Genomic DNA, 22,972 nt, shown 5'->3' on the forward strand with positions numbered 1-22,972 from the left:
CACCCTGTAAAGGAGAAGTGGTGGTTTAGTGGTAGAATTCTTCACTTCCTTGCAAGTGACCTGGGTTCAATTCCTGGCCAACATACCTGGCGCACAGCCACCAACTGTCCCTCGGTGGAGGCTTGCAGGTTGTCATGATACCGAACATTTTTCAGCAGAGCTTCCAGACTAAGATTGACTAGGAAGAGAGGCCTAGCAGTTTACTTCTGAAAACCAGCCTGTAGAAACCCTGTAGATCACAACGGTCTGATCCACAATGGCGCAGGGAAGGCAGCGTTTCCTTCATTTGTGCTGAGATTTGGGGCTGACTCCATAGCAGCAAACAACAGCAGCAAAGTCTCCACACGGCCTGGTTTTCTAATAACAGTACAATTCTAAGCACCGTCCGTGAGACGTTCTTCCAGGTTTTGAGAGTCTGGCAAAATGAAGATATATTAAATAATGATGATAATAATAATAATACAGCTTAAAACGTCAGAACCACGTTATCCTCAATAATCATATAAAATAATGTAAATAGTCATATAAAATCATGTAAAAAAGATTTCAGTGCTTTACATAGAACTCGAGAGATATGACAGAAATGTCATGTGTCTTTTCTCACTTATAGGAAAATGTGTATACTAGCATGGATTTGGGGAAAAAAATCACTTTTTCAGTATGTCATTGATTCTTCCAGATAAAAGTTATACTGCTTTTTTATTATACACATTAGGATAATGTCCTAAATGCATTGTCCTTTGTGAATTATTTTAGTGTTACTGAAACAAGCCAGGAGTCTTAGTGGTTCAATGGTTAAGAAGTCAGCTGCTAACTGAAAGGTTGGCAGTTCACATCCACCAGTCGCTCCTTGGAAACCCTGTGGGGCAGCTCTACTCTATCCTATAGGGTTCCTATGAGTCAGAATTGACAGCCTCTGTTTTTTTTTTTGTTTGTTTGTTTTGATTTTTGGAAATAATCCATGAAGCATTATATATATATACCAAACCTGTTACCATTGAGTCGATTCCGACTCATGGCACCCTCACGTATTACAGAGTAGAATTGCTTCATAGGGTTTTCTTGCCTGTAATCTTTACAGAAACAGATTGCTTGACCTTGTCACGTAGTGCCACTGGGTGGTTCAAAGAGGCAAACTTTAGGTGAGTAGGCCATCTCAAACCACTTGCACCATCCAGGAATCCCATAAAGGTCAGGAAAGTGTATCAGAAGGTCATGGTCTTGTAACCACTCTCGATGTGAGATAATTGGTTGCCACCTATTAGCTCAATAAATTTGTTACAGAACTGAATGTTTCGAAATGCAAAGAAGAAGAAACACTTGAGACAGGAAACTGCTAACTTGCCAGAAAAAGTCTACAAGGACTACCATCAGAGGTAGTCCAAGATGATTCCAGGTGGGGAAACAGAGATTTTCTCTGTAGTGACATTTAAAGAAGAAAGTTGATGAAAAAGCCAAAATAAAATATTAGGCATCTTGACTTAAGATAATATACCCATCTCACTGCAATAATAGCATACCTGGCCCCTACGATCTCTGTATTACATGTTTCCATAGAGTAGTGAGCCTCAAGGCTTAGAAGCATCTGCAAATACATTTTTAATGAAGGCAAGACTGAGTTTAAAATCAGCACAATTCAAAGTTCAGGGGCTGTCCATCCTTGGAACCCTGACAAATCAAGTATAAGCATTCTACTTTCAGTGCTGTTGAACTTCCAACACTCCATAACTCCAGGCTTGGGGATTTCTTTTCTCCTTTCATTCACTGAGGGAAGTTTTCACCCTGGTCTGTTCTCATCTCAAAGGTGAATTGGGAAAACTATTTCTGAAGGATGGAAACAGGAGGGTAAAAGACCTTCTTATACCTCACATTAGTGCCAGTTATAATGCACAGGTTTAATGCAAAGCATGAATCTACTCAGTCCATAAGGTTTTTTCCATGTATTTGATTCTTTGACACAATGGGATAAAATTATATTCAAGAAGTACAGTTTTAAAAAAAAAATTAAGGATCATAACAAGCCACATAATAGAGTTTTGGGGATTGACATTGAACATCAAATTGGTAAGTATCTTTTCTTAAGTTATGAAAAATTGATACTTGCTAAAAAAAAAAAAAAAAATTTTTTTTTTTTTTTTTTAAGTAGGATTCTTCAAGGGCTCATTTTGTCTGATTTCAAAGTTTTAATGAGAAAAGGTTTAAGTTGATTTTATTTCATTCATGGGTATCCCTCTATTTCAGAGTTAGTATTTCCCTATTGAGATGGTGCAGTATATTTTACTCAGTAAAGTGTGGGAACATAAACAAGGGCTCACGTCCCTGTTAACTGTGTTGGATGAGAGGAATATGAGTATTTGTCCCTTTTGCTTTACTGTTTTACATAATTAGTATGTGTACATGTCTCTGTCATATTAACTCACCCAAAGACAGCAGGACCCGATGTATTTTTAGGGCCATTCATAATTTTCCCTTCCTTCCTTCTTTCCTTCTTTCCTTCTTTCCTTCCTTCCTTCCTTCCTTCCTTCCTTCCTTCCTTCCTTCCTTCCTTCCTTCCTTCCTTCCTTCCTTCCTTCCTTCCTTCCTTCCTTCCTTCCTCCCTCCCTCCCTCCCTCCCTCCCTCCCTCCCTCCCTCCCTCCCTCCCTTCCTTCCTTCCTCTCTTTCCTTCCCTCCCTCCTTTGGATGAGAGCAGAATGCCCTCAATTTCACAGATATATTTACCTTAATTGAGACTAGTTTGTACATTTTATAGAAAACTTAGTTGAAATTGGAGGTTCCGTTTGCTTAAGATGATGTCCTTGGGCTTCAGGTCCATTCCCCAATTCCCAGTACTGCCCTGGAATTTGTGCTGCCATGAGATCAGGGTCAGGCCTGCTGCTCAGTTTCTCCATTTCTTCCAATCCTAACAAGGGAGGAAGAATAAGGACATCAACTCAGAAAGCCATCCATAGACCTGTGTGTATGACAGAGCTCCATGTTACAACAGGACAGTGAAGGGAGCTGGAAAATATGATTATCCCTATAAAAGAGGATGAAAAGCCGTAGTTAATTCATACCATATAAAATCAACCCTAGATAGTTTCTTTTACCACATGGAAGGTTTCAGAACTCCAGAAACTTGTAAAATTTCAATAGAATGGATCTTGAGATGAAGAGGTTTTGCCTAACTGAACAAATTTTGTGGATTATTTCTATTTTTAGATATAACTTTTTGTAGCTTACAGCATTAGGCTTTGCCATTTTCCTTGCTGGGTTGCTGCTATGTAAATTTTTTTTTTTTTTTTTTTTACTTTTTTCTGCATGTTTTGTTACTTTTATGTAGATCTTTAAATACAGTGGATTTTATAAGGTAGGATTATTCTGTCAATTAACCTAGAATTTTTATTCTGATTTTCTGGAATTTTTTGTTTAGGGAAATCCAGAGGTCTAGTTACTAAAGTAGTTGCTTTTTTTTTTTTTTAATAAACAAGAGTACTTAAGTTAAATGTGGTTAGCTCTATTAATTCTTTTATTGTTAATTTTTGGGGGTCTGTTTTAAAAATGCTTATCTCAAGGTCTGAAAGATATTGACATCTATGGTCTTTAGAGTTTGAATATTTTGTTTTGACAATAAGTGCGTTGAAAAACTAAAATTGATTTGTTATCTGTGGAAAATAAATCCATTTTAACCTTTCTTTAGAAATAATTATATTATCCAGCTCCATTTATTGAATAGACTCGTTTCATCTCACTGTCTTAACAGGGCACTTCTCGTATGCAAAACAGCTCGGTAAGCACATTGGTTTCTTTCTGGGTTCTCTATTCTGTTACATGGATACATTTACTTTTTCTTATGCCGTTGCCACATTGTATCAATAACTGTAGTTCTGTAAGTCTTGATATCTGATAACACAGGCCATCCTCAAGAGTGTCTTGCTTTTCCTTTACCGTTTGCATTTTCTATACACATTTTAGTGACCAAGCGCAGGCCCATTGCAGTCAAGTTTATTTCTAGTCATAGCAACTTATACGACAGAATAGAACTGCCCCATAGTTTCCAAGGAGCACCTGGCGAATACAACCTGACGACCTTTTTGGTTAGGAGCCGAAGCGTTTAACCACTGTGCCACCAGGGTTTCCGTACATTTCAGAGGCAGTATCAGATTCCACAAAATCCTCTGATTGTATTGACATTGGAAAAATAGATCAATTTGGGCAGAATTGACATGATTATGACATTGAGTTGTGTAATTTAGGAACGAGAATTTCCATCAGTTTATTTAAGGTTTCTGTAATTTCTCTTGGTAAAGTTTTAATTTATCTCATTTTTAAAGTTGGTTTATTTGGGCATTTTTCAAAATCATTCTACCAAGTTGTGGGGTTTTCCTTCTATTCCAAATTTGTGAAGTTTTTGTCCATTCTAAACAAGTGTTGGTTATTATGCAGTGTTATTTGTCTATTCAAATGCTCATAATATATTGTTTTTATTTTAATTAATATGGTCAATTATATTTATGAATTTTTCTGAATGAAATCCAGATCAACCTGGGATCATTCAGTTTGGTCATAAGCCAAAACCCAGACTCCTTGCCATTGAGTCAATTCCAACTCATAGTGACCCTATAGGACAAACTGCCCCGTAAGGTTTCCCAGGCTGTAAACCTATACAGGAGCAGACTGCCATGTCTGTCTCCCACAGAGCAGCTGTGAGTTCCACCAATCTTTCCATTAGTGTTCAAGTGCTTTAACCACTGTTCCACCAGGGCTCTTCAATTTGCTCAAAGGGAGTTACATGCTTCCACACTGTAAAGTCTGTAATATTGTATAAGATTTTTGTACCTACATAATTGAAATTGTGGACCTTTAATATTTTTTAACTACATACTTAATTTTATTCAGTGTTATAATGACCTTTTAACACGAGTTTCAGGGTAGTGTTTGTTTTTTGTAATCTGTAAGAGTTTTTACCAAATTTGGATAGACCTCTTCCTTAAAAACACAGACGTACCTATCTTTAAAAGAATTTGAAATAGAAGTTGGGAAAATAAAGGTCAAGGAAATGCAATCCTCAAACTAAAATTTATTAATTCAAAATATTTGATGTACAGTTAATAGAAGAGGATATAAAGATCTAAATGTAGTATCCAAAATTATAACAAACTACTCCTTTCAGTACTGTCTGGTAAAAATAAATTATTCATCTCATCCACGTACATTTAAATGAGTAAAAAACTTTGGGCATTTTAGATGAGGCATGCAATATTCAGTTCCCCTGCTTCCTTGCTGCTTTCTTTACTTCATACCGGGAAACTACATACAGTACTATGTCCCCATCCCCGAAGCATTTCAGACAGCATTGCCAGCTTTAGAACCTTGTTTTCACTTTGTGGTATATTTATAGCAGTTTACTAGATAATTTTAGCTGTTGCATTAACAAATACATTTTATGAAGGTATATTCGTGTTAGAAAATTCTAACTAGAGATGTTAATATTTAGATCAAAGCAAATGTGAGAATGCCTGTTAATCTTTCTTTTTCAGACTGAATACATTACTCATGCAGCACTGACTTGATATTCAACATAGTGAAAACCAGAAAGGTGGTACTCATTTCCTGAAGTGTGGGATACGCTGCTCTAGAGGAAACGAAGAAAAGTGGTTTAAGTGCATCAGAGTAGGCATCCTGGAGATTCCTGCAAGCTAGCAAACTTCTTATCTATCATTATAGATATAAGTAAAAAAAAGTTTAAAACTTATAGAAGCTTAGAGGAGTAAGAATACATTTTTTTTTTTTTTTTTTTTTATAGAACAAGTTAACTTCTCACTAAAGGGTGAGCACACATATTGTTTTGTGACATTGGTTACCAAACCCAAGGTATGTCATCACTCTCTCTTCTAGGCCTTGTGTTCCCTATCACGAGCTTTCCTGTCTTCTTCTGCCTTATAGTCCTTGCCTCTGGCCTAGCATGCCCCTTTAGTCTCCTTTTGTATTATGAGTCTGTCTAATCTTCTGCTAAAGGGTGAACTTCAGGAGTGACTTCATCACTGAGCTCAAATGGTGTCCAGAGGCCATACCCTAAGTTGTTTCTCCAATCTCTGCCAGGCCAGTAAGTCTGTTCTTTTTTTGTGAGTTAGAATTTTGTTCTATGTTTTTCTCCAGCTCTGTCTGGGACCCTTTATTGTGATCCTGTCAGAGCAGTCCGTGGTGGTAGCTGGGCACCACCTAGTTGTACTGGACTCAGTCTGGTGGAGATTGTGGCAGTTGTGGTTCATTAGTCCTTTGGACTAATCTTCCCCTCGTGTCTTTAGTTTTCTTCCTCCTCCCTTGCTCCCGATGGGGTGGACCAGCATGGTACCTTAGACGGCTGCTCACAAGATTTTAAGATCCCCAGACGCTACTTACCAAAGAAGAATGTAGAACATTTTCTTTATAAACTGTGTCATGACAATTGAGCTAGATGTTCCCCGAGACCACGGTCCCCACAGCCCTCAGCCCAGTAATTGGATCCCTCAGGGAGTTTGAATGTGCCTATGGAGCTTCCATGAACTTGCCTTGTACAAGTTGTGCTGGCTTCCCCAGTATTGTGTACTGTCTTACCCTTCACCAAAGTTACCACTTAGCTATTTTCCATTTAGTGTTTTTCCATCCTCACCACTTGTAACCATCAAGGATTGTTTCTTTTTGTGTGTAAAGCTTTTCATGAGTTTTTATAGTAGTGGTCTCATACAATACTTGTCCTTTTGTAATTGACTTGTTTCACTCAGCATAAAGCCCTCCAGATTCATGCATGTTGTGAGATCCTTTGCAGATTCATCATTGTTTCTTATCATTGCATAGTACTCCATTGTGTGTATGTACTGTACTTTATTTATTCATCTGTTGATGGGTATGTAGGTTGTTTCCATCTTTTTGCTATTGTGAACAATGTTGCAATGAACATGGGTGTGCATGTGTCTATTCTTATGACTGATCTTATTTCTCTAGATATATTCCTAGGAGTGGGGTTGCTGGGCCACGTGGTATTTCAATTTCTATCTTTGTAAGAAAGCATCATATCACTTTCCAAAATGATTGTACCATTTTGCATTCCCACTAGCAGTGCATAAGAGTTACAACCTCTCCTCAGCTTCTCTAGTATTTGTTATTTTCTGGTTTTTTGACTCTTGCCAGTAGCGTCAGGGTGAGATGGTATTTCACTGTGGTTTCAATTTACATTTCTCTGTCTTGAGCATTTCCTTGTGTGTCTGTTAGCTGCTTGAATGTCTTCTTGAGTGAAACCTCTATTCAATTTCTTCGCCCATTTTTTAATTAGATGGTTTGTCTTTTTGCTGTAGAGCTGTTGGATTTTCCTGTAGCTTTTAGAGATTAGACCTTTGTCGTATTCGTAATAATCAAAAATATTTTCCCAGACTGTGGGAAATTCCACTTGGTCATGGTGTATTTTTTTTTTTTTTTTGATATGATGCTGAATTCTACTGGCTAGAAATTTCTTGAGAATTTTTGCATCTATATGTGCGATGTTGGTTTGCAATTTGCTTTTTTTGTGGTGTCTTTGCTTGGTTTTCGTATCAGGGTTATCCTGGTTTCATAAAATGAATTTGGAAGTATCCCTTCCTTTCCTATGTTCTGAAGTAGTAGCACTGGTGTAAGCTCATCTCTGAATATTTGGTAGAATTCTCCATTGAAGCCATCCGGGCCAGGGCTTTTCTGGTTGAGAGTTTTTTGGTTTTTTTTTTACCTTTTCAATCTTTTCTCTTGTTATGAGTCTGTTCAGATTTTCAACATCATTTTGCATTAGTTTGGATAGGTATTGTGTTTCTAGAAATTTGTCCATTTACTCTAGGTTTTCAAATTTGTTAAGAGTATAGTTTTTCACAGTACACTGTGTAAAAAAAAAAAAAAAACACTGTTAAAATCCTTTTTATTTCAGTCGGATCTGTTGTATTGTCCCTGTTTCATTTCTTATTTGGGTTATTTGAGTCCTCTCCAGTTTTTCTTTTTCCAGTTTGGTCAGTGGTTTGTCAATCTTTTTGACCCTTTCAAAGAACATACTTTTGGTTTTGCTGATTCTTTCTATTCTTTATTTCATTTATTTCTGCTATGATCTTTATTATTTCAGTTCTTCTGGTGGCTGTGGGCTCTTTTTTTTTTTTTTTTTTTGCTGTTCTCTTTCTATTTTTTCAGCTGTATAGCTGATATTTTGATTTTGTCCCTTTCTTCTTTTTTTGATGTTTGCATCTATTCCCGTACATTGACCTCTGAGCACTGCCTTAGCAGTGTCCCGAAAGTTTTGGTAGGATGTGTTTTCATTCTTATTTAGTCTATAAATTTTAGTTCCCATCTTTGCTTTCTTCTATAACTCAGTGGTTTTTAAGCAGGTTGTTGTTCAGGATGTTATTCCGTTTCCATGTAATTGATTTTTTTTTTTCCTTCCTCTTACTGTTTTTGATTTCTACTTTGATGGCATTGTGATCAGAGAAGATACTTTGCATTATCTCAGTTTTTTGGAATTTGCTGAGTGTTACTTTGTGCCCTAAGATTGGCCTATTCTGAAGAACGTTCCAAATGTATTTGAAAAGAAGGTGTATTTTGCACCTGTTGGGTGGAGAGTTCTATATATGTCTACATGATCAAGTTGACTGATTGTGTCCTTTAGATCTTCTGTCTTTGTTGAGTTTTTTCCTAGATGCTCTGTCCTTTACTGAGAGTGGGGTGTTGAAATGTATTACTATTATTGTGGAACTGTCAGTTTCTCTTTTCAGCTCTGTTAGAGTTTGTTTTATGTATTTTGGAGCCCTGTCATTGGGTGCATAGATATTTGTTATGGTTATGTTTTCATGACGGATTGTTCCTTTAATCATTACATAGTGCCATTCTTTCTTTTATGGTGGATTTGTTTTAAAGCCTGTTTTATCTGAGAATAGTATTGCCACTCCAGTTTTTTTTTTTTTTTTAATTTTTTCCGGGGGGTGGGGTTAACTGTTTGCTTAATGTATTTTTTTCAGTTCTTTGATTTTTAATAAATTTATGTCTTTGTTTCTAAGTTAGGTCTCTTTTACACAGCATATTGTTCTTTTTTTTTTTAATCCAGGCTTTCTGTCTCTTTATGGGTGCATTTAAGCCATCTACGTTCATTATAAGTTTGATAGATGTGAGTTTATTGCTGTCATTTTGTAGCTTTTTTTGGTGGTGCCGATGTTTTCTTTGTTCCTCTTTCTCTCCTGTGCTGAATTCCTTTTTTTGTGCGTGTGTGTTTTTTTTATTTCTTTTGTTTTTGTAGATTTTGTGTTTATTGAAACTTTATGTTTTTCTTCTTTTTTTGATGAATAGGTTTGTTAATTTTTTTTTGTGATTACCTTGAAATTTACCCTTATCTTCCTAAGATTGAACCAGTCTTTAATAACTTGGTATTGCTTTGCCTTCTTCTCCATTAAAAAGTTCTATACCTACACCGTTTATTCCCACTTTCATTGCTCTGAAGTTTTTGTCATTGTCTCTTCTTCTTGAAGATTAATCTAAAAGACTTGATTAATCTTCAAGTGTTCATTTCCTAGGTTGGTATCTGGCAGTGAGGTCTTGAGTCCTAGATTCATGCTGTCTTCTGATGTTGTTTGTCCTCAAACTGAAGGATTCCTTTTAATAATTCTTGTGCTTTAATTTGTTTTTTACATATTCCCTTAATTCCTGTTTATCTGGAAATGTCCTAATTTCAACATCATATCTGAATGAGAGTTTGGCAGAATGTATTATTCTTGTTGGCATTTATTTTTTCTTTCAAGAATTTATGTATATCATCAAGTTTCCTTCTTCCTTGCATAGTTTCTGCCAAGTAATCAGAGCTTAATCTTATTGTTTCCACAGTGTGACTTTTCAGTTATCTTGAGCTGCTCTCAGGATTCTTTATTTGTCTTTCATTTTAGTGAGTGTGATTATGATATGCCTTGGTGATTTTCTTTTTGGCTCTGTCCTATATGGGGTTTGTTGAGCTTCCTGAATGGTCAGCTTTTCATCTTTCATGATATTAGGGAAGTTTCTGTCAGCAATTCTTCAATGATCCTCTCTGGGTTTTCTGTTTTCTTCACCTATTATGGAACTCTGATCACTCATTAATTTTTGCTTTTTATTTAATCCTACACCATTCTCAGGGTTTCTTCATTTTTCTTTGTTCTTTTTTCTGATTTTTCTTCAAACACAGTGGTATCCAAATATTTGTCTTCAATTTCACTGATTGTATCTTCCATTGTTTCAAACCTCTTCCTCAGACTGTCTATGACACTGTCCATTTCTGAAATCTTGTTTTTTATCTTTTTAATTTCTAATTACTGTTTTTGTATGATTTCCAGTTGTGAATTTATTTTGGCATTTTGATCCTGTATTATTTTTATGAATTCTTCCATTGTTTTGTCTCTCTTTTCCCTAATTTTGTCTCTCTTTTTCCTAATTTTTCTCTGTTTTTTCCTTCAACTCTCAGATAGCTCTGAATATGACAGATTTGAGTTCCCTATGAGGTAGTTCTAGTGCCTTGTCTTCTGCTGAAAGGTCATCTGGTGTTTTATTTTGGACACCTACTGGAACTATTCTGTCAATTTTTTTTTAATGTGTTTTGATATTTTCTGCTGTCTTCAGAACTTTCAGTAGTTATTTTTTTCTTTCTTTAATGATTGTAGATTTGTTTGTTTTGTTCTGCTTTCTCATTTTATTTAGTTATACCTAAGCACGTAGGCTGTCCTTCTTTGTTGTTTGCCTATCTGAGGGGCACAATATTTCTTACCATGTTGTCCAATGGGCAGGGCTAGTCACTCAGCTGTTGTGCAGCTGTGGTACTATGTCTTCTGCTGGGAGCTCCATAAAGCTGTTCTCCTGTACTCCCTGTCCACTGATCTCAAAAAGATGTCCAAGATAGAGAATCTGTGCTGTGTTAGCTGAAAGCAGATCTCCATTTTATAGCTCTCCTTGCTGTTATCTGGAGTTTCTTATTACACCTGGTGCTTTGTTGAGTTCTTTGTCTCTTCATTTGATGCGTAAGGCTCCAGATTGATGTTCGTCTCTGTTTTACTTAATTTTTTTTTGTTTTTTGCTGTTAAGGGATGATGTGGTGCTTCTGTCTAGAGCATCATGTTGTCTGCAAGGATACACTTTTTAAAAACCAAACATTTACTGGATAAGAATATCATTAAGAAATATTGTTGATCACAAGGAAAAGAAAATCAAAGTCTACTAAATGAATCAATAATGGTTTTCTCTTGGTAATGGGGCTGAAGATGCAGGAGCAAGAAGCAGTGGCCTATACCTTTTTATTATAATTCCTTCTAAAATTTGATGTTTTTACTAATTATGTGTATTTTAAAATTAAAAGAAAAAATAGATTATTAGCTTTTCCAATCTAGGTCAAACATATCTTATGTCCTATTGCCAAAAGAACTGTATACCTTGCAATGATAACCAGTATATTACTCAAAAAATAAAATTTTTTACATGTCGACACTCCTCGTAAACCCTATGAGATAGTTCTACTCTATCTGGTAGGGTAGATACAGCACTATTTATTTATTTATATCTGGTAGGGTCACTATGAGTTGGAATCAACTCTACACCAATGGTATTCTTTATGCTGTAACGGTTTTCTAAATTTGGTTCTAGGTTCGATGACAAAGATGGGTTTTGTTTGAATTACTTCATCTGAAAAAATCAATTTATCTCACACATAATGGTATACTAAAGTTTTACCTGGTGATAACTTCAGAAACTTAATAACTATTCTGATGGTTCTTCCCACAGTACGTTTCCTTAATGGCATGGATGGATAAGCAAAACCTAACAATGTTAAAGGAATTCATACTAATGGGGATCATAGACCGCCCTGAGCTCCAGGCTCCATTCTTTGGGTTGTTCCTCATCATCTACGTGATCTCAGTGGTGAGCAACTTGGGCATGATCATCATCACCAACATGGACTCCAGGCTAAAAACACCCATGTACTTTTTTCTCAGACATCTGGCTTTTATTGATCTTGGACATTCAACTCCTGTGGGGCCCAAAATGTTGGTAAATTTTGTAGTGAATCAAAATATAATCCCTTATATTTGGTGTGCTATACAGCTAGCTTTCTTCATAATGTTCATCATTAGTGAACTTTTTGTTCTGTCTGCAATGGCCTATGACCGCTATGTGGCCATCTGTAACCCTCTGCTCTACAAAATTATCATGTCTCAAAGAGTATGCTGGGGCCTGGTGGTAGTTCCCTATCTCTACAGTGCCTTTCTCTCTCTTCTGACCACAATAAAGATTTTTATTTCTTCTTTCTGTGGTTATAATGTTGTCAGTCATTTCTACTGTGACAGTCTTCCATTATTAACATTGCTGTGTTCAAGCACACATGATGTTGAACTGATGATACTGATCAGTTCAGCATTTAATTTGGTTTCATCCCTTCTGATAGTTCTTGTGTCCTACATGTTGATCCTTGCAGCCATTCTTAGGATGAACTCTGCAGAGGGGAGGTACAAGGTCTTCTCCACGTGTGGATCTCACCTGACAGTAGTATTTGTGTTATATGGGACTCTGTTCTTTACGTATGTGCAACCCAAATCCAGCCATTCCTTTGATACCGATAAGATGGCCTCTGTATTTTACACTGTGGTAATACCTATACTGAATCCCTTAATATATAGTTTGAGAAACAAAGAAGTAAAAGGTGCCTTGTATAGGATATGGAAAAATTTGTGCAAAAGTTCTATTTAAAGTTCAGTATAGAGTGAGTATTCAACAAATCAGTTCTTGACAGTTGTTTATTTAAGGTTCTAGGTTTTTAGAAATAAAATGTAGAAAAGGCATGGTAAAGTAGAGTAATTTTCCTTGTTTTCAATCAAAACATCTAACGTAGATGTTCAAGTACTGATTATTCTTCTGGTATCAATGTTGGTTTGGACTCAAATTCAGAACAAGTGCCTGAATTCCACATCGCTGTTCTTGCATTGCCGCAAATATATGTTACCATTAAAGAGAATCCTTTTGTATGCATCTTTTAGTAAACAATCTTTCTTAAAATTTAAATATTAAACTAAAAAAATACATTTTCTTTGTGTCTTACATGTCATTTAAACCACAGTGTTTGCACCATGCTTATATATAGCGATGAGAAATATTTGAAAAATGTCTTTCTTCACACTTCAAATCTGTCTCCCTTTATAGTGGGTAATACCTGAGATTTCTGTTGAAATAAAAGGTATATGTTCGATAAATCAGAAATAGAGTTGTAAATGTTTTCAAGTGACATGATTCTACATAAAAAAATCCAGAATAATGTATCAACTGAAGAGAAAGAAATAACTTTTAAAGGTTGATGGATAAGAGATTAATGTATTAGAAAAAATCAATTGTTTTGCTATGTACTAGTAACATGTGGAAACGAATTTAAAAGTAGTATTTGCAATAGCACAAAAATAAAAAAGAGCATAAGAAATTATCTAATGTAAGATTTAGAAGACATGAAGGCTACAAACTACAAAATGTTACTTTGTTCTTAAAGATGACATAAAGTTAGAGAAATACTATGTCCATGGGTGGAAAGCAATAAATGCCATGAAGATGTCAAGTCTTCTTAAATTACCCCATAAAATTAATGCAATTACAATACAAATTCCAGTATATGTGTATGTTTTTTTCTGTGTATATATACATATATATCTACATGTACAAAGACCTGGAGTTAGAAAACCAAAAAGGAAGAACATGCCTAGCCTTTCTCAAGCTGAAAGAAATGAAGAAAAAATTCAAGCCTCGAGTTACAATATTGAAGAATTCTATGGGAAAAATATTAAACAACAGGAAACATCCAAAGAAGATGGAAGGAATACACAGAGTCACTGTATCAAAAATAACTGGTGGATGTTCAATCATTTCAGGAGGTAGCATTTGATCAGGGACTGATGGTAATGAAGGAAGAAGTCCAAGCTGCACTGAAGGGACTGGTGAAAAACAAGGTTCCAGGACTGACAAGACACCAATTGAGATGTCTCAACAAACAGATGTAGTGCTAGAATTGCTCATTCATGTATGTCAAGAAATTTGGAAGACAACTACCTGGCCAATTGACTGGAAGAGATACATATTTATGCCTATTCCCAAGAAAGATGGTCCAACCAAATAGAGAAATTATCAAGCAATATTGTAAATATCACACACAAGTAAAATTTTGCTGAAGATCATTCAAAAATGACTGCAGCAATTATCAACAGAGAACTGTCTGAAATTGAAGCTGGATACAGGCGAGGACATGGAACCAGGTATATCACTGCTGATGTGAGATATAGTCTGGCTGAAAGTAGAGAATACCAAAAAGATGTTCACCTGTGTTTCATTGACTCTGCAAAATCATTCTATTGTGTGGATCATAACAAATTATGGATACTATTGCGAAGAACAGGGATTCTAGAACACTTAATTGTGCTCCTGAAGAAACTGTGAATACACCAAGAGGCAGTCATTTGTACAGAAAAAGGGGATGATATTGCATGGTTTAAAGCCAAGAAAGATGTGTATCAGGGTTGTGTCTTTTCGCCATAGCTATTCAATCTGCACTTTGAGCAAATATTCTGAGAAGATGGACTATATGAAGAAGAATGGGGCATCGAGATTGGAGGAAGATTCATTAACAACATAGGCTACACAGATGACACAGCCTTCGTTGTTGTAACTGAAGAGGACTTGAAGCACTTAGTGATGAAGATAAAAGACTACAACTTTCAGTATGGATTCCATGTCAACATAAAGAAAAGAAAAATCCTCACAGCTAGACCAATAAGCAACACCATGATAAGCAGAGAAAAGATTGACGTTTTCAGGAATTTAATTTTACTTGGATTCGCAACCAATGCCCACGGAAGTGGAAGTAGCAGTCAGTAAATAAAAAGATGCATTGAATTGGGCAAATTTGTTTTGAAAGATCTCTTTAAAATGTCAGAAAGCAAAGATGTCACCTTGAAGACTAAGGTGAACCTTACCCGAGCCACGATTTTTCAATTGCCTCATACGCATGTGAAGTTTGGATGATGGATAAGGAATACCAAAGAAGAATTGATGGGTTTGAATTGTGGTGGTGGTGAAGAATATTGGGTGTGCCATGGGCTGGCAAAAGAATGAACACATCTGCCTTCGAAGAAGTACAACCAGAATGTTCCTCAAAGCAAGGAAGGAAAGAGTGCTTCTCACATACTTTGAACATGCTGTCAGGAGGGATCAGTCCCTGGAGAAGGACATCATGTTTGGTAAAGTAGAGAGTCAGGAAAAAAGAGGAAGACCCTCAAGGAGATGGAATGACACAGTGGCTGCAACAATGAGCTCACGCATAACGATTGTGAGGAGAAGCAGGACCAGGCAGTGTTTCCTTCTGTTGTACATAAGGTCGCTATGAGTCAGAACTGACTTGATGGTACATAACCAGAACGGCAATAAAAATTGGCAAAACTTATCAATGCTGTTCCACCACATGTCAGTTTGTTGTATTGTGGCGGTTTGCATGTTGCTGTGATACGGGAAGCTTTGCCACTGGTATATCAAACACCAGCAATGTCATCCATGGCGAACTAGTTTCAGTGGAGCTTCCAGACTAAGACAGACTAGAAAGAAGAACCTTGCAGTATACTTCTGAGAAAATTAGCCACATAGGGTTTTATCTTATGAATAGCAGTGGAACATTGACTGGTACGGTGCTAGAAGATGAGCCCGTCAGCTTGGAAGGCACACAAAACATGACTGGGGAAGAGCTACTTCCTCAAAGTTTAGTCGACCTTAATGATGTGGATGGAGTCAAGTTTTTGGGGCCCTTTATTTGCTGATGTGGCATGACCCAAAATAAGTAGAAATAATTGCAAATATTCATTAATCATCAGAGTGTGGAATGTACAAAGTATATAAATCTAGGAAAATTGGAAGTCATCAAAATGAAATGGAACACATGAACATTGATATCTGAGGCATTAGAGAGCTAAAATGGACTGGTACTGGCCATTTTGAATCAAACAATCATACAGTCTTTTATACCAGGAATGAAACATTGAAGAGGCATGTTGTCCCATTCATTGTCAAAAAGAACATTTCAAGATGAATCCTTAAGTACAATGCTGTCAGTGATAGGATAATATCCGTTGCCTACAAGGACAACAAATTAAAACGACTTTTACCCAAATTTACCTTCTGTTGTACATAGGGTCACTATGAGTCAGAACTGACTTGATGGCACCGAACAACAACAACATGTCAGCATGGTGGTTATGTTTCTGGGATCTTGCTAATGATTTTTTTGCTGTTGTTAATTGTGGATTCTGGTTAAAAAGATGTATTAAGTTTTTAAAAATATATTTATAGGGAGTGCATCTTTACATGTATGTTATATTTCAATAATAAATTAATACCACCATACTAAAAACAAAAACAAACCAATTCTCATCAAGTCAGTTCTGACTCAGGGAGATCTCATGTGTTTCGAAGAAGAAACTCGTTTCACAGGGTTTTCAATGGCTGTCGCCTTTCAGGAGCAGATCACCAGGCCTTACTTCTGAAGTGTCTCTGGATAGGTTTGAACCACTAGCCTATCTGTTAATAGCCCAGTGCTTAACGGTTTGCCCCACCCAGGGACTCCCTCAAAACACCACGAAAATGGAGAAAACAGTTACACATACAGATCTATAATTTTTCCTTGTGAAATTTTTACAATTATGCAGTGGGTAGAATTTATACATGTCTCCATTGTGTCCTCACAGGTACAATATTTTGATTTTCAATTGCTAGATGGCAGCAGAGTAGGCTTAACCCAGAGAAGTTGTGAAAAGTTATCTAAAATAAAGGTATTTTGTATAATTAGCAGATATTCCATTGGCTTTGTTTGAAACTTTCAAATGCTTTGGGCATAATTAACAAATTGCATTCCTTCTCCTCAGGGATAGTCTTCAAGGAAGAAAGAAGCCCATAAATTCTCCTTTTGGGTTATGTTAGGGAGGCAAGGGAAGCACACACAGATTCTTCATTAGTGGTGAGTAGGTGACACATTTTCCTGTGACTACCCGTCAGAGTTCCAGTGTTTTTTTATGACCCCAACTGCCATTTAACCTAATACCCACACTAGAGGACTTAACCACAGGAATTAACGATCTTCTTTGATAATCACAATTTTTGAGGCAGTTCGATATTGCAGCCACCTTTACAGGCTTTGAGGAAAATTAGACATAATTCCATTACCTTTATGGTTAGTTGATATTCTTCAGATAGTAAAACAAATGCAGTTAATGCTGTTAGGAAATGTCCCATTGAAATCCTTAAGGTTTTTATGATCTTTTTGGCATAGTGGTTAAAGGGATCGACTGCTAACCGAAAGGTTGGAGGGTCGAAACCACTAGAGGATCCATGAGAGAAAGATGTGGCAGTCTGCTTCTGTAGAGCTTTACAGCCTTGGAAACCCTATGGGGTCACTATTAGAGTCAACTTGATGGCAGTGGGTTTTTCTAACATTTTAGCCCTCAACTAAATGTCAGATATGGTATTGTCATTGGTAGGTAAACAGATCTATTTCACAATTTGTCACCTCAATTCATAATAGATTCACATAGTATTTTCGGGTTTCATGTAACTTAAAAAAAAAAAACTAATATTTTCTATAATCCTGACATTTGCTTACTTCATATATTTCCTGAATTTACCAATATCACTAAGGGATCAAAGTCATGTGCAATATACAAATTTTTAGTTGGAGGCATGGCCAAAGCAAAATATTAAAGTATCTGTTTTACTATATCATGCCTCCCTCACATCATGTTTAATCAGTAGGAGGGCTGCCCCACCCCTTATCCTCCAAAAGCTGGATGGAGTCTTTGAAATGTCATTAAATTACTCTTTGAATGAGTAAATACACACCTAATGCAGATCAGAAATAAGATTAAACTCTGCACAACTATAGGTTTAAGAAAATAAGATACCTTGCAAAATTAAAGATCAGCAAAATATGTTATGCTTTAAATCAAGGTATCTTTTTATTTCATTTATTAGTAGCTCTTGGTCTTAGTTCTCTTATTTCCCCCTCAGAAATCACTTGCATATTTAAGTGGGTATAATTAAATGCATATTTTTCTTGATATCTCATTGCAGAAATACATTTGTTATCACCTAACTTAGTGTTGGGAGTCTTCGGGTGGTGCAGAGAAATTAGTCATTGAAAATCCTATGTGTTGTTGTTGTTGTTAGCAACATTATGTACAACAGAATGAAACACTGCCTGGGCCTGCACAGTCCTGACAATCGTTGTTATACTTGACCACACCGTTGCAGCCACTGTGTCAATCCATCTCCTTGAGGGTCTTCCTCTTTTCCTCTGACCCTGGGACTTTACCAAGAATGATGTCCTTCTCCAGGGACTGATCCCTCCTGACAACATGGCCAAAGTATGTAAGACACAGCCTCACCATGCTTGCATCTAAGGAGCATTCTGGTTGTACTTCTTCCAAGACGGATTTTTTCCTTCTTTTGCCAGCCCCTAGTATATTCAATATTCTTCCCCGATACCACAATTCAAAGGCATCAATTCTTCCTCAGTCTTCCTTTTTCATTGTCCTGCTTTTGCATGCGTATGATGCAATTGAAAATACCATGGCTTGGGTCAGACACACTTTAGTCTTCAGGTGACATCCTTCCTTTTCAACACTTTAAAGAGGCCCTTTGCAGCAGATGTGCCCAATGCATTGCATCTTTGATTTCTTGACTGCTGCTTCTGTGGGGGTTGATTGTGGATCCAAGTAAAATGAAATCATTGATAACTTCAATTTTTTCTCCTATGTAGCACAGCTGTATTATGACCCACTTGGGGTCTCCATGAATGCTAGCCTACTCAACAGCAACTGCTTGGTCATCAAAAACCTCTGTAAATGGAGAAGTGGTTGTTCACTGGTGGAATGTTGGACTTTCATGTGACTGATCTGGTTTCAGTTCCTACCCGATGCACCTCATGCACAGCTACCAACCTATTGTCCCTCTGTAGAGGCCGTGACTGGACCTGGCGACAACAACAGTAATGACGGATGACGTTGAAAAATTTTTCACTTGCTGTTGGTCATTTATAGAGCTTCTTGGAGAAATACTTGTTCAAATTCTTTGTTCTTTTTTCTTTTTTTTAATTGCGCTGCTTGTCTGTTGTTGAGCTGTAATAGACCTTTGTACATTCTGTACATTAGACTCTTGTCATATATATGATTTGCAAATACTTTTTTCCAATCTGTGGTGATTTATTAATTTTTTTACTGTCTTGATAGTGTCCCATCATGCAAAAAAGCTTTTGATTTGGATGGAGTTCAATTTACTGTTTTGTTTTTCTTTTATTGATTGGTATTCTGGCTTTAAATCTAAGAAACTATTGACAAATCCAAGGTTATAAACATTTACCTATACGTTTTCTTTTAGGATTTTTACGGTTTGGGCTTTTATATTTAGGCCTTTGGTACGTTTTGAGTAAAATGTGGCATATGATGTGAGGTAAAGGCACAATTTTATTCTTTTGTACTCAAGTGTCCACTTGTCTCAGCATCATTTCTTGAAGAGACTAATTTTTACCCATTAAACAGTTTTGGTGTCCTTGTCAAAGATCCATTGACTGTAGAAGTATGGATTTATTTCTAGAATCTAATTCTAATCCATTAATCTATATGTCTATCCTATGGCAGGACCATAATATTTTGAGGACTGTATATGCATGGTGAGTTTTGAAGGATAGTTTTGCCTGATACACTATTCTTGGTTACATTTTTTTTTGGTCAGCATTTTCAGTATGTCAACTCACTCTTTCCTGGCATTTATGTTTTCTGATGAGAACTTATCAGTTAATCTTATTGAGGACCTCTTGTTTGTGACAAGTCACTTCTCTCAATTCTTTCTTTCTTCTTTCAAGAGTCTTTCCTTGTCTTTCAGCAGCATGATTACAATATGCCTTGGAGTGTATATCTTTTAGTTTACTCGGAGTTTCTAGAACGTGTATATTCATGTCTTTCATCAAAATTGTGACTTTTTGATCCATTACAATCATGAGTTGCATAATATCTCTTCAGACAACATCTGATCATCCATATGACCATGGTCCAACAAGGTTATAATAGGGTTCAGAACTCCTGACTGGAGAACAGGACGTAGAGGATGTAACCAGATGTAGTGAATACAATAGCTTCCCGCATGCTACTCATGTGTTTCATGACTCTTCTTTACAAAGTGATTGCACTGTCAGGTGTATAATTGTACAGTAGGTATATAACCTATAATAAAAAAAAGAAAAAAAAATTTTTTTCCTATAATACAGATGTCTTAATAATCACAATAAACACCCATGTTACTGGCTTATATACTGTACTATATTTTATACAGTACTTTCTATTGTCCCAGGTTCAAATGTCTGACTTACATATAACCTGTAGTTACAAATCAATCCCCTTAAAGCCTATTATATTAAAAATGCTAGAAAAATACAATGGTTCATAATAAAAAAGGGTACTTCTTTGTGAGGCACATCAAAACATTATTATTATTATTACCGTATTATTATGCTAAAGTAGTATCTATGGAAGTGTTTCTTTAATGTTTTTCTATATAGAAAGGCACACTATATACTCTATACTAAGATGGAAATTTGACTGACGTTAGATATGAACCACATCTAACTGTTCCGACTTACAAATTCGATTTAAAGAGAGACTTAGCAAATGAACTTGTTCAAAATTCAGTGACTGAATGTATATAATATGGTGTGACTGCTTGTATATGATATGGCGTGGTGCAAAGTCCAAGTCACATGACATCCTATCGCACCGAATGTGTCCTGGACATTAGTAATGCATGACTGTATTTCTTCTAATAATCTGTCTGCCGCTTTCTCTCTCTCTTTCCTTCTAGAACTTCTATTTGCTTACGTTAGTACCTTTAGGCTTTGTTCATTTTATTTAATTATTATCTGCCTGTTAGACTAGATGATCTCAATTGACCTGTTTTCTTGTTCACTGATTCCTTCTCCTTCCTGCTCAAATCTGCTGTTGAAAACTTTTAGTTTTTATTCCAATTTTTGTACATTTATGCCTTTGAATTTCTTTTCATTGTTTCTTTATAATTTATATCTCTATACTGATATTTACTATTAGTGTGACATAATTTTCCAGTTTACTCTGTGTGTTGATGTTTTCAATTTACAAAAAGATGGTTTCATTTTCTCTACCTTCAAGATTAGAGGGGAAATTTATGTCAAACTCTGGAGCTAGAAATATAGATTGACCTTATATAAATATGTATATTCAGTAATATCTCCTGAAAGTTAGTGATTATTTATATACTTTTTCATCTGTAGGTTTCCTGAGTGATCTGATGGACAAACACAATCTAACGGTGCTGAATGAGTTTATTCTAATGGGAATCACAGATCGCCCTGAGCTGCAGGCTCCGTTATTTGGATTCTTCCTCATTGTTTACATGGTCTCAGTGATGGGTAACCTGGGCTTGATCATCCTCACCGTGATAGACTCTAGGCTACATACACCTATGTACTTTTTCCTCAGACATTTGGCTTTCACTGATCTTGGTTATTCAACAGCTGTTGGACCCAAAATGCTAACAAATTTTATTGTAGGTCATCATACAATTTCCTATAATTGGTGTGCTACACAGCTGGCTTTCTTTTGTATATTTATAGTTAGTGACATTTTCATTCTTTCAACAATGGCCCATGACCGCTATGTGGCCATCTGTAACCCTCTGCTTTACACAGTCATCATGTCACCAAACGTATGCCAGGTACTGGTGGTCATACCTTATGTCTACAGTGTCCTTTTGTCTCTTCTGATGACCATAAAAATTTTTCTTTCACCATTTTGTGGCTATAATGTCATCAGGCATTTCTACTGTGATAGTCTGCCCTTGATATCTTTGATCTGTTCAAACACATACATTATTAAATTGATAATACTGGCTTTTTCAGGCTTCAATTTAGTTTTATCTCTTCTGATAATCCTTGTGTCTTACATGATGATCCTTGTGGCCATCCTCAAGATGAACTCTGCAGAGGGTAGGCTCAAGGCTTTCTCTACCTGTGGATCTCACTTGACAGTGGTAGTTGTATTCTGTGGAACTCTATTTTTTATGTATGTGCATCCCAAATCCAGCCATTCCTTTGATACGGATAAAATGGCCTCAGTATTTTACACCATGGTGATACCTATGCTAAACCCCACAATTTACAGTTTGAGGAACAAAGAGGTAAAAAATACTGTCGGTAGAACCTGGAAAGTGTGTTCAAATATTCTACTTAAAATTAACTGCAGGGTATAGTAACAATAAATTATATAATAGGCAATATATACTACATCAGACCTTCTTTTTGCCTTGTACTGTTTGTCTCCATGGCAAGTCAAAAATCAATTAGTGATAAGTATAGAAATGATTTTTTTTCCTTACTTTACAGCTAGATTTTATTACTTAGAGATATCTAACTCCTGCTTATAGTTCAGATATCAACTTATATTTGGTGTTAAGTTTAGATTCCCTACATCCCCACACGCTTGTTCACATGATTCTTTCACTGAACATGTATCTTTAGGACGCCAGGGACTCTATATATTCTATTCACTATTTTAATCTGTTGTACTTAGCACAGTAAAAGGCCCCATCAGAAAAAGATGACTGGTGAATATTATGTTAATGGGCTCGTTATACTTAATAACGAAATATTTAAATCGAACATTTAATATCTCTGACTTCATAAGGCCAACATTCCTGTAGAAGAATGAAGAAAGTAGACATAATGAAGTAGTAAGTTTTATCATGTGATAGAAGGTATTAAGTAGTATGAAAATGAATTAGGACAATTAGGCAGCATGGGGATTAAAATTTAATGAAGGTTTTCAAGAAAACTCTATGAGGAGATGACATTTAATGAAACACTTGAGAAGCTGAGTGATTTGAGCTATGTGGTTATCTATGGGA

The 22,972-nt window shown here is 36.2% G+C and overlaps 2 protein-coding genes across 2 annotated transcripts; both read left to right on the forward strand.

Moving 5' to 3' along the window:
• The first annotated feature begins 11,776 nt into the window (after positions 1-11,776).
• Positions 11,777-12,718, forward strand: LOC126081272 (olfactory receptor 8K3-like). Its single transcript, XM_049893043.1, has one exon. It carries the CDS (start codon positions 11,777-11,779, stop codon positions 12,716-12,718), a length of 942 nt encoding a protein of 313 aa, XP_049749000.1.
• Positions 12,719-21,358: 8,640 nt separating this feature from the next.
• On the forward strand, positions 21,359-22,318 carry LOC126080291 (olfactory receptor 8K3-like). Its single transcript, XM_049891543.1, has one exon. The coding sequence runs from the start codon at positions 21,359-21,361 to the stop codon at positions 22,316-22,318; it is 960 nt and encodes a 319-aa protein (XP_049747500.1).
• Positions 22,319-22,972: the final 654 nt, after the last annotated feature.

This window comes from Elephas maximus, chromosome 7 (genome assembly GCF_024166365.1).
Source record: "Elephas maximus indicus isolate mEleMax1 chromosome 7, mEleMax1 primary haplotype, whole genome shotgun sequence".
Classification (NCBI taxonomy): Eukaryota; Metazoa; Chordata; class Mammalia; order Proboscidea; family Elephantidae; genus Elephas; species Elephas maximus.

Excerpts from the sequence above, each read along its gene's own strand:
- LOC126080291 (XM_049891543.1), top strand. The coding sequence starts at position 21,359 with ATGGACAAACACAATCTAACGGTGCTGAATGAGTTTATTCTAATGGGA.
- LOC126081272 (XM_049893043.1), top strand. The coding sequence starts at position 11,777 with ATGGATAAGCAAAACCTAACAATGTTAAAGGAATTCATACTAATGGGG.